The 18,411-nt window shown below is 39.0% G+C and overlaps 1 protein-coding gene across 1 annotated transcript; it reads left to right on the top strand.

Moving 5' to 3' along the window:
* Nucleotides 1-9,014: 9,014 nt before the first annotated feature.
* LOC311203468 (interstitial collagenase-like) lies at nucleotides 9,015-16,415 on the top strand (the record flags this gene model as incomplete). The annotated part of the gene is made up of 10 exons (XM_084278184.1): nucleotides 9,015-9,122; nucleotides 10,058-10,302; nucleotides 11,149-11,297; nucleotides 11,388-11,513; nucleotides 12,197-12,358; nucleotides 12,868-12,985; nucleotides 13,641-13,774; nucleotides 14,769-14,928; nucleotides 15,849-15,949; nucleotides 16,173-16,415. 10 exons carry the CDS (start codon nucleotides 9,015-9,017, stop codon nucleotides 16,271-16,273), a joined length of 1,404 nt encoding a protein of 467 aa, XP_084134310.1. The 3' UTR covers nucleotides 16,274-16,415.
* Between the last annotated feature and the right edge of the window lie 1,996 nt (nucleotides 16,416-18,411).

Genomic DNA, 18,411 nt, shown 5'->3' with positions numbered 1-18,411 from the left:
CTTTTCCAACCTTGTGATTCTGTGATGAAACCTGGCCTTGAACACTGCCAGGGAGGGGGCAGCTACAGCTCCACTGGGCAACCTGTGCCAGGGCCTCACCACCCTTATTGTAAAAAAAAATAAAATAAAATCTTATATCTAGTCTGAATCTCTCCTCTTCCAGTTTGAACCTGTTGCCCTATCACTCCATGTCATTGTAAACAGTCCCTCTCCAGCTTTCCTGTAGGTCCTTCAGGTACTGGGAGGCTGCTCTAAGGTCTCCCCAGAGCCTTCTTCAGCCTGAACAAACCCAACTCTCTGAGCCTGTCTTCATAGGAGAGGTGCTCCTGACCTCTGATCAACTTTGTGGCCCTCTTCTTGACTCACTCTAAGAACTCCATGTCTTTCTTGTACTGGGGACCCCAGAGCTGAATACAGTACTCCAGATGGTGTCTCATGAGTGTGGAGTAGAGGGGCAGAATCACAGAACGACTGAGGTTGGTTGGATCTCTGGTGGTCATCTGTCCCAATCCTTCTGCTTAAACAGAGTCGCATAGAGTGGGTTGCTGAAGCTCTAGGTGGCTTTTGGAGATACTGCTTTTGCACATATCCAAAGAGGGACACTACCACCTCAGTGGGAAACTTGTGTCAGTGCTCTGTCACTGACATCAGTTTCCAGACAATCAGGGGTAACCTCCTGTGTTTCAGTTTGCACCTACTGCATCTGGTCCTGTCAGGAAAAGGCGATTGTACTGTATTTGTACATATAATTGTATTGCATGAATGCAATGAGATATTTTTTAGACACTTTATGGAACTTTTTTATGATGAATTTGTAAAACCCTTATTAGCAGCATCGCTCAAGTGGGTCACTTCAGTGTGGTTCTAGATGCTGAGTAAATTTTATCTGAATTCTATCAAGGTCCAAAACATGTCACTCTCAGTGTTTCAAGACAAACAACCCTGCCACACCCCGCTGGAGGTGGCAAACAACACTGCTGACCAAGCAGAACTACAGTCAAAAGGATTAGATTTATTACAGCACCTCTAGAAAAGGAAATGAGTAGCTCTGGTGTCTGATAATGCAAAGGTCAGAGAAGCAGATTCCAGTCTTAGTAGAAAATATTTGAGTGCTGTTCATGTGCTCCTTATCAATCACATTGTTCTTGTTTTCTTTCTTTGACAGCAAGTTAAACATGAGTCAGCAGTGTGCCCATGAGTCAGAAGTGTGCCCAGGAAGGCCAACCATATCTTGGGGTGCATCAAGCATGGCATTCCTAGCTGGTCCAGGGAGGGGACTGTCTCACTCTACACTGTGCTTGTGCAGCCTCACCTCGGGTACTGTGTGCAGTTTTGGGTGCCACAGTGCAAGAGAGACACAAAAGTATTGGAGAGTGTCCAGGGGAGGGCAACAAGGAGGGCAAACTTATGAGGAGAGGCTGAGGTCCCTTGGATTGTTCAGCCTGGAGAAGAGGAAGATGACAGGACACCTCATCGCGATCTGTGGCTTCCTGACAAGGGCAGCGAAGGGGCAGGCACTGATCTCCTCTCTTTGGTGACCAGTGATAGAACCCAAGGGAAGGGAATGAAGCTGAGACAGGGGAGGTTTAGGTTGGATATCAGGAAGTGATTCTTTACTGAGAGGGTGATTGAGCACTGGAACAGGCTCCCCAGGGAAGTGGTCACAGCACCGAGCTTGACTGAGGTCAAGAAGTGTCTGGATGATGCACTCAATCACATGCTCTGACTTGTCTGGCCATGTGTGGAGCCAATAGTTGGACTCAATGATCCTTAAGGGTCCCTTCCAACTCAAGATATTCTATGATTCCAATTCTAATTCTGGTTTTCCTTCAAATATCTGGTACGGCTTTTTTAGTGGTCTCACAACTGTAAGGTTTAATCAGTCCATGGTCACAGCTGTAACAGTAAAAAGACAAAAAAAGACTCATGAATATTTTGGTTCATACTTTCTATTCTTAGTTCCTTAAGGGAAGTTTATAACTACTTCTAATTTTGGGTTGTTTTCTTCAGTTGTCCCTTCTGCTGTTCCTCCTCTACATTGTATGTGCTGCCCTCCATAGCACTGATACCTTAGTTAACCACACTAGATCTCATTATTTTACATGGGATAGTTTCTTCTGAATCTGATCTTTCCAACTTTTTTTTGGAAATATTCTCTTTCAGACGGGATTGTAGTTTTCAGAGCAATGCTGGTTTGTTCTAGACCTTTCCTGACTGTTTTACAGTTTTCTGGTTCCTAAACTTATGTGACCAGTTCTTCCTTCCTTAACTCACTGTGTTTATAGATGATGGATATGAAGTCTTGGATCTGCAGCAGAAGTACAGTGTAACTGACTCTAGTAGTGTAGTCTCATTAAAATTTAGCTTATTCTGTTGTTGGATCTCAATGTCTTTTTTTTTCCAGAATTCTTAATTTGAAAATGTCTGCTATTACTGACAGGTCAGTCTCATTATTTGCAAACAATTATGTTCAGTTATGGTTTTCTCAATTTCTAAACACACCAGATTTTTCCACCCTATAGTGAATGTCTAGCATGTTTGAATGGCAAATTGAGTGAAGACAAAAGTCACTTCACAAGGAATAGGCTTATCACATGGATCTTTCTTTTCTAGAATTCAGATCACAAAGATTGTTTTCTTTGATGTTTTATTTCTAATGGTCTGATTTGTTGTAGTTTTCACCAACTTTTTGCCTATATGTGAATGTATATGCCTATATATTAATGTAACAATTTGTGTTTTATTTGCCAAGGACTCCGTAGTGTGTCCAGACACAGTCCAGGAGGTCCAGCATGGTAAGCCTAACACTACCTACCCCAGGAAAAAGCAGTTTGATTTAGATGTTCTTTCCCTTAACATTTATTTGTTTTCTTGGTTTCACACATTCACTCTGCCTGGAAGGGACAAACGCCTTCTGATATTGATCTTGGCACGATTACATTTGTGTTATGACAATAGGTAGGGCTGTGGTAGTGAACTGAGAAGTTATTGTGCAATGATTTAGACACCCAGAAGTAAATGACCCCAGAGAGTTAACTACCTAAGACAAAGGTAACAGACTGGTCCAGGCTGAAAGGAACAAAATTAAAATTAGTTCATTTAACTGCTGTTTGCAGTAAGTTGTTCCTAGTAAAAAGTTGGCTTGGCTTTAAGGAAACGTGGAGAAGGGAAAAAACCTTTTTCTTGGCATCAGAAGCTTCAGGTTTCTGGGTTCCAAAGCACTGAAGGCAATTCAGAGCTGCCAGGATGCACCTCTCAGCTACCATTGGTATTCCAGAGAAAGTAGTTAAGAGGTACCAAAGTGCAATCTTTGTTTCCAGATGATTCCCTGGCAGCCTCAGAACTGCCATCTGGCTGGTCTCCAACCTGCTCCCTCATGTTCACTTCCTGCCAGCAATACAACTGCCCGTGCAGGTTCACAAGCAGTAACTGTCTCACAGAATAGCATTGATGTCATGCATCCATCTGGATACCTGTGAGCCTGTAGCAATTCCAGTATGTCCCGAATGGTCCAGAGCCCTGGGGGTATATGAAGATTCATTTTGCTGATGGCTGCAGACATTGATTTCTTCTTGCTGTTTCTTTGAGGGCAAGTTTTACATATGCACAGCTTCTGTCATAATGTCCAGGTTAAGAGGCAAAGGACTTCAAACTGGTACAGCCGGCTCTGTAAAGCATCCCAGGCCCTGTCTGCCATCAGGGAAGTCATGCCCAGGACACAACAGAGCAAGTTCCCATCCCAGGCAACAGTTCTGCTGCAGGGATGAAGAATTTGATTTGGCTTTTCTTTGTGTTCAGGATACAGGTGCTTGGCATGGAAAGTGGCACTCCTTCCCTTTGCCTTTTACTGAAGTCATTGATGATGCCATGTCTGAAACTCTGCAAGTCACTGAGGTGTAACTCGGGCACTGCCCCAGTCTGTGACTTGTCATGTTGAATTTCTCTTCTAGAATAGGATAATTAGGACTGATTCAACTCCTGACATCCCGAGCCTTATCGCGGTGGCCTTTGGACTACGGACTGGTTTGAACTATAGCATTCTGCTCCTAACACTGCCCAGCACAGCACCCTGGCTCGTAAACAGAGTGACTGATCTTTCTCCTGGACCACAGTCAACAGCATTTCTACACAGGAAATACTTAACGTTGAGTGATATGAAGTCACAAGCTTGTGCAAACTTTAAGATATCTGATTTGGAGGGTTGCCTTTTCATGTCAGTATTAAAATCTACTTGGCTCATTAAGAAAAAATTCCTAATGGATTCTCTAACTTCATGTGATTATCTGGCAACCAGCCAAATATTGCTGCACAGTGACATGCTTTACCTCTTTAACACTTCATCCTTTGCATGAAAAGTAACATCTTCCAAGGAAAACAGCTTGTTTCATGACACCATGCTGGATTCGCAGAAATATTTTTGTTGCTTCGAAATAGATTGGAAACACATGAGGAAATTGGGACATGCGTAAGGACACGGAATGGAGATAACAGTACTTGCAAGAATGATGACTGTACTTTGTAGTGACACCTGCTACTGAGAAAGCAATTGAAAACATCATTGTGACAATGGTTTACAACAGGAAACAATTCTTAGAATTATGAAGTACAGTTTATAATTTTTATAATATTAAAATTACATAACTACTAATCAAAGTTCCTTTTTCTACAGCAATTCTGTTGTGAGGAATTTGATTTGAGGAAACCCCACTGTGATTCACACTGTGAAGTCGTTATTCAGTCAAGGCTGTGAGTGGAAGTTTCTCCTTAGGGAGAGAAGGATGAAAGCCATTAGAAAATTTTAAAATATTATCTGCTATAACCAAGACAAAGGGAGATAGCCTTACAAATCAAATGCAAGCCCTAGGTAAGTGAGGTACAAAGTAAATGGAAATTAACAGAATGGAAAGTAAATGGAACAGAAAGTATATGGAAATTAGAAAATTGTTTGAGGCTGTAAAAATCTTCTGGGGAAATATGTTTCCTCTTATGCTTCTTCCTGATTGTCCTTCCAGTCAATACTGGAAAGAAGAAATGTGTGGGACAGACCTCTGGTAGTGCTTACAAGGAACAGTGAGTAGAGTACCTATAAACAGGACACGTGGATGTCTCTGCCCTCAACACCAATAGCAAGGGTGCAGTTTTGCTGAGGAAAAAGTGTGCAAATAAAGCAAGATTATTGCTAATACAGGAAGACACAAGCTTGTACTGCCTTGATTAATGGAAAACCCCTTGAAAACACTGGCCCTTTCTTAACAACAGTGTCGACTCCCTCTTCATTAGACAGCCAGTTTGTGTTTAGCAATGATTAGCAGATGGGTTCCAGACATGACAGGGCAATTCAGGGTGAGCTGTGTGAGGTACTGCAGCTTGTGGTCCAGGAAAAAGCTTCTCTGATGCAGGGACAATGGGTTAGGAGTTGTCCAGATCCAGCACCCTGATAGGGGTGAAGCTTTTGCAGCTCCATGACCCTAAGTCCAGCCAGCAGCAAGGATAAGCCTGTATTCACAATAGACACATGCACATGTGTACAAACACATGAACACAAGTACACACACTCACACATAAAGACACTGTGAACCCCTCAGCAGCTGGGCTCAGACACCTCATCCATCCAGCAGTGCCTTGGGACGTGCTGGTGTCCCCTGCTGCCTAATGCACACACACACAAAAACGTATATCTCTGCTGACCCCAGATCCCACAGCCTCCCTACTTGCAGATTTGGGCTCCCGGTGCCTCAAGTAGCCAACACACAGAACCCTGGTCTCTCCAGCATTCAGCCCAGGCTTATGGGCACTTTGACACTCAGCTCCCAAACTCTGACCCTCCTGAGTGGCTCACCCAGCCATTAGTGTTCATTATTCATCAGTGTCTGCACACACTCATATGTGCTAAATTGACATGCATGTGTCCCAGTCTCTCCAGTTGCAGCACCACAGAGACAGGGGCCTCCAGCTCCTGGTCCCATCCCAGGGACTCACACTGAGACCCCCCCACAGATCCCCGCACACAGGACAAAGCTCCTGGCCCAGGAAAATAGCTAGAAATGGGTTTTAGTGAGAGAACACAACAGACTGTGTCACATAACCGCCCCACAAGCAAAGTGAGGGTCTCTATAAACACCGGTTTGCACTCAGTAAAAATTCTCATGGATTTCGAGGGGTCTCAGTTTTGCTTTGGCACATTCACATCTCTTTCTGTTGAGTTTCAAGGGGTTTTGTTGTCTGAAGATAGGTGCTTGAAAAGGAGAGGGAGGCAGTGTGCTAACTGCCACACCATGGGAAGAGCAGATGACTGAGACTTCTTCCCTTATTTGAGGGAGATGTGCCAAAGGGCACACAGTAGGAAGCCAAGGCAGACAGTGAAACAGGGCATGACTTTGTAGCCCAATCTGTGGAAATTCCCAAGACAGAGATAAGCCACTGATTCTTCCTCTTCCTGCTGCTGTTTAAGGTTTTTCACTTGATGACTCTTCAATACATAAACAGTTGCCACAGCTAGTGCTGGAGTCCAGGACTTTGTAGTCCTGCCTTGGAAATAAATTTATATAAAATTTCCTGTAAAATGCCAGATGTCCCCTCTCATCCTCTGCTTGACTCAATATCCTCCTCTTGAGGTCATATTAAAATTTGGCCATGGACCCTTTGCAGAAAAGTGCAAGTCAGCAGGATTTCCCTGTGCAAGCAGCAACACATAATTTCCTAATGTTCCCGTCTCAGGCACTGGGTGCATCTGATTAATCTGCATCTCTTCTTTGCCTTTATGTGTTTAAACATGTCTTTTATGCCTTCAGAAAATAAACAAAAAAAAAAAAAAAACCTGAAGAAAAAAAAACAGACCTACTGATTCAGGAACTATATAAATCAATACGAAATATTTAAAGGGAAATAAAACTAATTTAGAAACAGAGTTAGAGAAGTTAAGCAACATTTCACAAATCCCAGGATCATGTGAATTGTTAGCAAAGACTTTGGAGAAGTATCCAACACACACATTTCTTTTTGCTCACATCTGAAAATCAAGATGGATTAAGATTAAGCAACAATAAAGTTTCCTTGGACTATGAACCATGAGGCTGAATCTCTTCACATGTACAAAAGCTGCACCCTTTGAAGAATTATTGTCCTACTCATTTCAAATAATGGCACTGGACTGTTGCTTCTGCTTTTGAAGTGTCCCGTATTAGCTTTAGTCAATCACTCCAGACAAGTAATGTGACTTGGGTTGGAAGGAGTGTAATAATTTGCTTTACCCAGGAACTATGTCTGCTCTCCTATTCCTAGACACAATTAGAGGGTCATACACTACAGTGACTGTAGAATTGTATACCAAGTACATTATTTTTTCCTTGATATTTAGGAAACTAAGTGACGAACTTCCCAGCACAATTAAAAGTTTCATGCTGCATTGCATTCCTTCAGTGCAAAAATTGCTCATATAATAAAACAAAAACAAAACAAATGATAGTGGCATGTATTTGTATCTCTCCCTCTCACACTGACATCTACTGTTTCCCTTTTAAGGTTTTCAAGGAGTGTCTTTACCCCCAACAAGGAGAGCTACACCAAAACCATTCTGAAAAGTGTTCAGCTTGAACCTGTCAACTTCTGGAGTGGGCAAACATGCAGGCATTTCAGACCATGTACTCTGGTACTTGTCTGTCCTTGCAATTAGAAATGTTTTACTCAATTTAGGGACTCCACTGTAGGTTCCTACATGTGTCCTGGTTATTTAAACTCCACTTGCCATTGATAGAGACCTAGCCAGTACAGTCAATGAACTACAGGGAGCAATTTATCTCATCTTAAAGTCCATGTCATATTGCCAGTTGAATCACTCTCTAGAATCCATTGTCCAAATTGTGAGCTTAGAGACTCAAATAACTTACGGTTATCTACATAATGAAACACCTCATTAGTCATTTGCCCACACTTGAGACACCAACCTGGGGCTGGCTGCCATGACACAGGAGAGCTATGGAGACCTACATGCCTCCAGGGCAGCTGGAGGTCAGATGGGATTCCCTAGAGCATCTCAAATAGCACTAATTTTTCAGGCAGATGAATACCAAACCTCACATCTAAATCACTGTTGTTTAAGACTGCTCTTGGAGATCAATCACTGCTTTCTTTTTTTTTTTTTTTTTTTAAACCTTTTATATATTTACAGCATTTGTCATGGCTGCCCTCACTCTTCCTTCCATGAAATAGCGAATACAAAGTCACAAAATGGTTCTTTTAATCTTCATTTTCCATATTCCCAAAAATTACAGTTGACCTTCATGGAGTCTTTTGACCAGAGCTCATCCACTTGCCTGGATCCAAACATGCTATTGGAGTTTATTCATGCTGGCAAGAGTATAACCATTGTTCTACTTACCATACATATGGAAACACAATTTATGTATTCTAGTAACATGACTGATTTTTGTTAATATCAGTAAAAAAATTTTAGCACTTACTTTTCCTAGCATCACAAGATTGTTTTAGATAGAACTTTTAGTTAGCTGATGACAGCCCTCTTGGACTTGTGGTGTTGACCATTCCTAAATAAGATCAGTTCTTTGTACTGTCTTTTATATATTTATTATTACATATTACAATGTAACATGCTACATTTTGTTGAATTTTAAATTATGCCTTATATATAGCATGTTATTCATTATAATATATCATATTACTGTTATGTTACTTGCTATTATCTCTCCAGTTTGTGAAGACCTTGTGCCACAACTAGCCTAAACTCAATAACCACTTATGAACTGTAGCTCTAGGTACAGCATTTCCTTATTTATTAATTGCCCAAAACACAAAGCTCAGGCAAAATAAGGACAGTAATGTTAGTTAAACACGTTGTGTCACTACCTGATGATGAAACTGTTATGCATCGTTTTTACTAACGAGAGGATATTATGCAGCATGAGTCAGACTGTCACTGATTTACATACTAGCTATATAAACACAGCTGAGAGCTGTCTTCAGTACCTCAAGAGTGAAACTGAGGCAGAAAACCTCAGATGAAGATGAAGACCCTTTCACTTCTGTTGCTGTGTGTGGCCATCTCCTCTGGTTATCCTGTGATTCCAGAAGCAGAAGATGAAGAAAAAACCCTAAAGCTTGTAGAGGTAAATATTTTTTGGTAAATTTCTAAATGAAATATAATATAGTCTGAGAGAGAACTATAATTGCAATTCTTTACACAAAACATGGCTTGAAATGAAAGATGTGCCGTTTCGCAGAGGTTTCAAGAGAAAGCTTTTCCTATCAGTCTAGAAAAGGTTTCAAAATTATGTGGAATGTATTTACCCAAAAGTCATCTTAATATTGTATAACTTCACTTTTGATATGGTCAGAAAAGTAATAACAAAACTACTGAAACAGGAGTTCTAGCAGCAAGGCTCTGTGGCTGTGCAGAAATAGTTAAACTACATTTCAGAATGTGACAGTCTCAGGAAAATAAGGGAGGAAACTTTCTTGAAGCAGGCATGTATTTCAACATTTTGCTGAATGGATTTTTTTAGGGAATACTTTGGAAAAAAAAGGGACATCTATGAGAAATAAAACACTTGCATAGACACAACACTGCTTATTTGAGACAAAATCGTTGCAATTTAGTAGGAAGACCCGAGTTCCTGACCTCATATTTCAGAGCTAAAAGTAAATGGCATGATTTATGAAGTATACTAGTAGTAACTTGCTTGGTTAGGAGTGCTGGCTGTGTGCAGTCTCAGTGCCAATCTCTGTTTCCTCATAAATTTTGTTGTTAGAGCACTTGAGCATCAAAACTAATGTGGAATTAATTATTAATAGAGTTAGATTTTAAAGACATGTCTTCATGTATTCCATGAGTGAAACAAAAAATACAGAAAACTGTATGAAAAGTATAGGTTACACCTGACTCTTCACACCAGTTCCTGGAATGGATAAAGATATTCTCGCTCCTGGTACACAGAGGATGTCAGTGTAGAAATAGTTCAAGATCGCTTAGAAAATATAAGTGTGGCTGAAGAGAGTACTTACATGCCATAATGTTCTTCTGTTTTTTTAAACTCTTGTTCAGAGTTATCTACAGAATTTCTACAATCTTCAAATGGATCAGCAGCCTCATAAAAGAAGCAAGAGTGAAAATCACCTTGCTGCAAAGCTCAAGGAAATGCAAGAATTCTTTGGACTAGAAGTGACAGGGAAACCTGATCTCGAGACTTTGGAGATGATGAAAAAACCCAGATGTGGTATACCTGATGTACAGAATTATGTGTTCACAACAGGGAATCCCAAATGGAAAAGAAAGAATCTGACATACAGGTAACTTTTTTAAATCTGATTCAAAAAGACCTTATCACCACCTACAACTACCTGAAAGGAGGCTGTAGAGACGTGGGAGGTAGTCTCTTCAGCCAGGTGACAGGAGATAGGACAAGGGGAAATGGCATGAAGCTTTGCCAGGGCAGGTTCAGATTAGATGTTAGTGAAAAAAATTTTCACTGAAATAGTTGTCAGGTCCTGGAACAGGTTGCCCAGGGAGGTGGTTGAGTCACCATCCCTGGATGTGTTTAAAAAAAGGGTAGATGAGGTAGTCAGGGATATGGTTTAGCATAGGACAGGAACAGTTGGACTCGATGATCTTAAAGGTCTTTTCCAACCTTGTGATTCTGTGATTCTGTGAAAAAGTTATAAATCTAGCATCTCAGTTTGGGGAGGGGGGGGGGGGTGTGTGTGTCCTGAATTATTATGCCGCAAATGACCATTCAGAGTGATTAACTGATTTATCACACAGTCATAGACCATCATGAGTTGGAAGGGACCTGTACAGACCATCTAGTCCAATTCTTGGCTTCACAGAGGGCCAGCCAAGTCAGAGCATGGGACTGAGGGCATCATCCAGGCACTTCCTGAATTCAGCCAAGCTCAGTGCTGTAACCACTTCGCAGGGGAGCCTGTTCCAGTGCTCAACTACCCTCTCAGCAAAGAACCTCTTCCTACTTTCTGGAAGAAGACAGACAGTCCAGAGGGTGGTATCTAAAATGAAGTCATTAGGAATTTTTGTTCATTAAAGATATGTCCAAAATTTCTGACTTTTGCACAAGTTACTATTTTTTGCTAAAATGCTGTATTCTTAAAAATACTTAACACTCCGCATTTGTCTTGAAGGATTACAAATTATACTCCAAAGATGAGAAAAACTGATGTAGATGAAGCAATCAAAAAAGCTCTCAGTGTCTGGAGCAATGTGACACCATTGACATTCCAAAAGTCTGAGGACAAAGAAGCAGATATAGTGATCTCTTTTGCTTATAGAGGTAACATTGTTATCTTCATGTATTAAATAACAATCTTCAATTGTAGAAATATTTTAGAATTCTAACTGATTTTTTCCTCCTTCTTGTTAGACCACCGAGACAATTCTCCTTTTGATGGCCCCAATGGGCAGCTAGCTCATGCTTTCCAACCTGGTGAAGGTATTGGAGGAGATGTGCATCTTGATGAGGAGGAAGCCTGGACAAAAGATGGAAGAGGTAAGGACTTTGTAACTGGATCCATTTATATAGTTTCACCTTGCACAATCTTACTTTATAAACCTCATTACAGTCAAAAAAGTGAGAAAAAGTGGCAGAACTTCTCCTTTTAAATTCCTTTGCTCTTTTTTTTTCCCTATTTGTAAGAAACAATTCACAGAAAAGAGATTTTAGGTCATAGTCATTTGAAATGGAAACAAAGCATTTAAATCTTTTATTCAGATGAAACCTAAAACTTTGATACAGGGAGATCTGATGGCAAACTTCTCAAGTCAAATCTTTTATCTTTCTTAATCTAGCACTTTAAAGTTTGTTTCTAATGATTTGACTGTCACCAAAAATGTTGTCTCAGTGTTTGCCATGAAGGTTTTTTTTCTCTTAGATCACTGAACCTCCACTCATTGTTGGCAGAATCCTTGATCTGAGCAGTTTAGATGATAGAAGGAGCAACAGGGTTTGTGTTTAAGACAAACGACACTAGAGAAAGGACAATGAGATCACAATTAAGATTGGCCATTCTTTAAGTACTCCTACAGCTATTCTGTTACAATGGTTTCGAGTTGTGATGTTGACAACATGATTTAGAGCTTCTCTTGTGCACTTTGGGAGGATTCTTAAATGCTTCCTATTTAGTAAACTGTGAGTACTGAAACAGATTTTACCTTGTGATTTTTATCCTACAGGATACAACTTGTTCATTGTTCTTGCCCATGAGCTTGGCCATTCTCTGGGTCTGTCACATTCAAACGATCCTGGAGCACTGATGTACCCAACATACTCTTACACCCCTCCCAATGAATTTCTTCTTCCTCAGGATGACATTGATGGCATTCAAGCCATCTATGGTAAGAAAAATTATTTTTATTTAATATTTCACCTTGGGAGTCTGGTAAACAGTAATCATGTGTTTAGGGCCAGGTTGGATTAGGCTTTGGGCAACCTGGTCCAACACAATGCATTCCATGATATAATAACAATAACAATAATAACAATAATAACAATAATAACAATAATAATAACAATAATAATAATAATAATAATAATAATAATAATAATAATAATACACTTATTTGATCAAAATTGAAAGTTTAACTGTTGCTGAACAATGGATAGCAAAAGAGAAAATTCCTGAAACCTAACTTCAGCTGAAGTCCAGTTCTGCAAAATACTCATTTTGGAAAAGATGAACACAAATGGTTTTTTCAACATAAAATCCTGCTTTCAGTCACAGACCCTTCATTTAATATTATATGCCTTCTCATTCTCTGTAAAGAGGTTCTTGGTGTCCTCAGAGACCTTCTGAACCTTGTCTTTTTATTTCTCCGTACTAAAACATAAAATATTCTTCCTGTAGGACAGTCCCTCAGTGCTGTGCAGCCAACAGGACCCGTAACTCCCCAAGCTTGTGACCCAAAATTGACATTTGATGCTATCACTACCCTACGTGGAGAAATGATATTCTTCAAGGGCAGGTAACAGAAATAAGCAAATATATGTTCTCTTTAAAATTTTCAGTAGAAAAAAAATTGTAATCCATGAGGTAAAACTGTCCTTTGGGAACATAGTACAAAGAGAAGCACTAAAAGATCACCATGTATTCACACAGGCAAGAGTTCTCAGATCATTAATACCTGGAGCCCTAGTTGACAAGAGCCGTGAAGGAGATGAGGACTGGAGGTTAATTTTCAACTATCTGCTGTTGTGGCCACTGCTGCAACAGACTTGTGTCTGAATTCAACTGACAGCAAAGCAAGAGAACACATACATCCCTCATCAATGTGCCCATGGGTCCCAGATGTAGCCCTTCTGCTACTCCTCACTACAAGATCGGGGCAGAACTGAAAGCACTGTTATGCAGAAAGATGCCTGTTAGGTGGTTGCTGAAGCCAACTCCTAGCCAGCTTGTCCTTCATAGAAACAGAAGGGCTTATATTCATCTTGCCTGATCTTTATCATGGGCTAAAGTTAAGGTTGCAGTCACTCTAAATTTCCTTGATGTTCAGCGATGGGGGCTATTCACACCCAGGTTCCCATCTCCCCCCATTATACTACAGGAGTTATAATAATTACTTTGTGCTTCTGATAGGAGTGGAAGATATTTCATTACATAAATTTTGTTTAAACCAGATACATGCTGCGCAAGCATCCTGAGAGGGCAGAGACCGAGCTCAATTTCATCTCACTGTTCTGGCCAAAGTTACCATCGGGAATTCAAGCTGCTTATGAAAACATTGAGAGGGATGAAGTTTTAGTTTTTAAAGGTAAGGGAATCTGAAATTCTCTCCTTTTTCTGATCAGTTACGCCCTGCTCCTTTGCACACTATGCAGTTACAAAAGTCAAAGTGATTTTTAAAGAAAGATCTGTGAAACAGAGAATCTTTAAAATATGCAAATAATTAAACCAGAGGATCATAGAGTTATGCTGTTGTAAAGGATGTCCAGAGGTCATAAACTTGAAAATTTGCCCCTCTTATAGTCAATGCTCTGAAAAATAAGACATTAAAAAAAATCTCCCCTTCTTCAGGTCTCATTCTCTTCACGTAACAGCATTTCATTTTATGCAGAAAGGGTTTTGATGCATTCAACTGCCAAATAGAGCTGTTCACACACTCCTGTCACTGATAGGCTGCTATCGGTTACTGATCCACTGACACTGGTGGAAAAGCATACCATGAGAGGGAAATTCACTGAAGAAACAATCAGTCCTTCCCTTTAAAGGTCTCAAATATGCTTTAAATGTCTCAACTTTGGTACACACATTACAGTACATGATGTGTTACCATGTATGAATATGTTCATTGTATCTAAAACTTGGATTGCCCTTCTAAATAGTTTCTAAATAGTTTCATTTAATGCACAATGTCTAGTTTCCAAAATATTTTGTGTCTCTAATAGCATATTACAGGAATTTAATAAACACAGCATCCTGATCCAATGTCAGTGGATTAGTTCATCAACTTCCAGCCCTCCCCATGTTGTTACTCTGACAGATACTTTGTATTAATTTGAAAAAAAATCTGGGAAAAGTACTATCTGTACACCTTATAGTTCCAATGTTTTCTTCATAAAAACAAAAGACATTTCCCCTGTCTTCACACTTTAGTGCCAGTGGAAGAATCAGAACTATTTCCTAAAGTAATAAACTGAAAGGAATAATACTGGTATCTAAGACACATTGTTTGCTACCCATCCAAATCACAATTAAATGCTGTTTCTAAATAGCCAAACCAAAATAAATGTGCTTATATTTTTCAGAGGATAAATATTGGATTCTCAGGGGATATGACATCGCACCAGGCTATCCTAAACAGATCTATCGTCTGGGGTTCCCAAAGACTATTAAAAGAGTTAATGCAGCTTACAGTGATGAAAGCACAGGAAAAACATACTTCTTTGTAGCTGACAGATACTGGAGGTAAGATTTAATGTTCCTTTACTAGAATGCATATTTTCACTTGTCCCTGAGGAGTGATGTATTACTATAAATTTCAAATGCAATGATGTTTAAACCATGTATATTCAAGAAATTTAAACAGGGTTCTCTGGAAGTTTAAAAATTTTAAGCATCTGCTAGGAAATGTCATCTTTCTATAGGATGTTTTGGACATTTGTTAGATTCCAGTAGCAGGACAGTAATTGCTCCCAACTGAATGAAACACCTGCCCAATAAGAGATTAATTTCCTAGGAAATTATTTGATTTTTCTCCAGAACAGTGCTGCTTTTCTGTGCAATGTTGTGATAGTGTCCACTTTTCACTTACATTTCAAACCAAATGAACTAGTAGTAAAAAGTGTTGCAATTTAATTTCTCTATGAACAAACAATAAATATTCTTCAATTGCACAGCTGGTAATATTTATAATTCAAGTGTATCTCATGACAAATTTCAGAGCATAGTTTTGTTTAAGTAATACATCCATGAACCAATTATAAATACATTTCAGGACTGTGCTATCAGCTTTTACTCCGAGGATTTGTGTTTTGGTTTTATACCGAACTGGATATCCAGTGGTTTGAAAGAGAAACTCATTTTATGTACAAGTGATGTCCAAGGCTTTGGACAGTCCAGAAATGCATTAATTAAATTCCTGAGCTGCATTCCCAATGTCCTTGAGAGCCTTCTTATAAATTTTACCAAAGGCAGGATTTTCAAATCCGAAGGCACTTATCACATGACAACCTTAATACGTAATAGAAAGACTCAAAAAGCTACTTTAGCTAATCTTTATAAAACTTCTTAATAACAGTAGAACTGCATATTTGTATGGATTTGCTTTGGACTTTCAAAATAGTGTCTGCTTCCTCAGAAATTGTAATGATGTTTCTTGTGTTAAGATATGATGAAAACAAAAAGTCCATGGATCACGGTTATCCCAGGAAAATAGTCTCCGATTTTGGAAAAATTGGCAGAGTTGATGCTGCTTTCCAGAAAGATGGTAAGTAAAACATACCTTTAATCTGGGTTTATTTGAATATTTAGGCTTTTCTTAGATAGAATAATTTATTTTCAAAAACCTGTTATTTACCTTCATGAGAATGAAATTAAAAATAGGAAGTATACATGGACTGTTTATGATGTTGTGGGGTGGGTTTTTTTTCCAAGATACTCCAAAGAAGTATTGAAATATGAATTATAATTGGATTTCATTTTATTTCTAGGTTATGTCTACTTCTTTCATGGAACAACTCAGTTCCAGTTTGATCCTCGTGCCAAAAGGATTGTCAGAAAACAGAAGAGCATCAGCTGGTTTAATTGTTAATTACAATGTTTTTGCATATGTGTGCTGTATGATTTTATGTGCTGCATTCTTCAGCATTTCATGACTATCAGAATGGATTACTGCCCAAAGTCTGTGGGAGTATAGTTGAAATATTTATTGTAAAACTAATACATATATATATCTATGTGTGTGTGTATATATATATATATAAATTAACACAAATTTACCTACTGCATTAAAGTTTCCTAATAAATTATGTTTGTTTATCCTTGTGTCCTCGGTGTTCTATTTGCACTAATACTCAAGAGCCAAGCTTGGCTTCCAAACACTAAAGATTCTATTCCGGCATGAAATGTCAGCTCTTTTCTGCAAAGCCAGAGAAAGGTGCAGACAACTGCTTTGAACCCCATCACTTCACACAAGCCCTGGTGAAAATTCTATGGGTAATTAGTCCACTCTGGGCTTATTAGTAGCAGTCTACAAATCACATTTCCACTTCCCATTCCTCTTTCCTTGGGTTCTACTCCTAGCCTTCCCTCCAGGGTGTATGCTTTTTCAAGTGTGTATTGGTCTTTTTTCTCACGTGTTTTGCATTTAAGAAATGGGTTCAAGCCTCGAAATGTAGATTAGAAAGGACCCTGTAGATCACTGAAACCAGTCTTTTGCTATCACAGGTAGCTACCTCATATAGCAGACAAATTAACTTCTTTGCTCTAGGCTCTCTCAAGTGTTTGCTACTCTAGTAGTTAGTAAATCCCTCCTAGTTTCAGTGGGCTAAATGATAAAGAAGTTTGCTTAAAAAAAATTAAAACACTTGGCCAAAAATAATTCTGATACAAAAAGTTCGTGAAAAAGACTGCTTGACTTCCAGCTTAACTGTGATTTTTAAATATCCTGAATTAAAATGGCATTTGAAGGGTTAACCACTTTCTCTTCAGTCTTTGTAGCTCAGCTGACAATATTAGAAGCTGTACGTCCATAACAAAATGTCTTATCTCACACATCTTCATTGTTCAACATAAGTTAGAGAAAGGTTTTGGATCACTGTAATAGAAGTAATTTCACTTCGAGAAAATGATGTTTAACTATATAAAAACATATTCATTTAGATTTTTTAATTAATTTATGGTCTGCATTAGAAGCCTATTTTATCCTTCATAAATAAAGAACAGACTTGATAGTTCTTACATTTATTAACTTCAGGATTAAAAATTAGTCTAAATTCTATTCAAAGATAAGAAATTGTATAATTGAAAAATAATTTAATATATTATATTCTTTATATTTAAAAATATTAAATACTAAAAATAAAATTAAACTCTAATGAAGAAGTTAGTTTATTGTTGTGGCTTAGCCCTGGCCAAGATCTAATCACCACAGAGCTGCTCACTCACTCCACGCTGGTGGGATGGGGGGGAGAATCACAAGCATAAAAGTGAGAAAAAAATCATGGATTGAACTAAAACCAGCTTAATAGGACACACACACACAAAAAGATGATGATGATCATGATGATAGTTATTATTTTTATTAGCATAAACCAAATGATGAACAGCACAATTTCTCTCCACCCATAGTCAGTGGTGTCCAAGACCCCCAGCTATCGCGCAAGCTGCCCAGCCCACACACACAAGCAAAGCAAAACAAGGAATTCATTCCCCACTTCCAGCTTCTTGGGTGCCCCTCACCTTCTTGTTGACAGTGTGAGAAGCTGATAAGTACTTGACTACTTGGCAACAATTAAACCATCAGTGTGTTATCAACATGATTCTCATCCTAAATCCCTAACACAGCACTACAGCAGCTGCTAGGAAGGAAATTGTCTCTACTGAAACCAGGATGCTTATGTGAACCTTCTTCTCTCAAGGTGATTTGGGCATCAATGCTTTAATTCAAAATTATATTTTCTCGTGTAAGTCAGTGCTACTGAAACACCAATGCCAGTTAAAATAAAACAAAACCTGGTTTAGACATATAAAAATATACATCAATTTTGTTGTTTGTGTAGAGATGGTCTCCAAAAATAACACAAGATTTATAGGGAAAGATAATATTTCTTACTAGACCCATTCTATATTCAAAATAATAATTAGAGTCCCATGTTTCTTTTAGATATGAAGTAGAACAGAAGATCTCAAGGCAATTCCAGAACAGCTTCTCGGATCTAAATGAGAACA

The sequence above is a fragment of the Gallinula chloropus genome (genome assembly GCF_964237585.1).
Source record: "Gallinula chloropus genome assembly, chromosome: 1".
NCBI lineage: Eukaryota > Metazoa > Chordata > Aves > Gruiformes > Rallidae > Gallinula > Gallinula chloropus.
The sequence above is the reverse complement of the archived record's forward strand: the minus strand, read 5'-3'. Positions and strand labels throughout refer to the sequence as shown.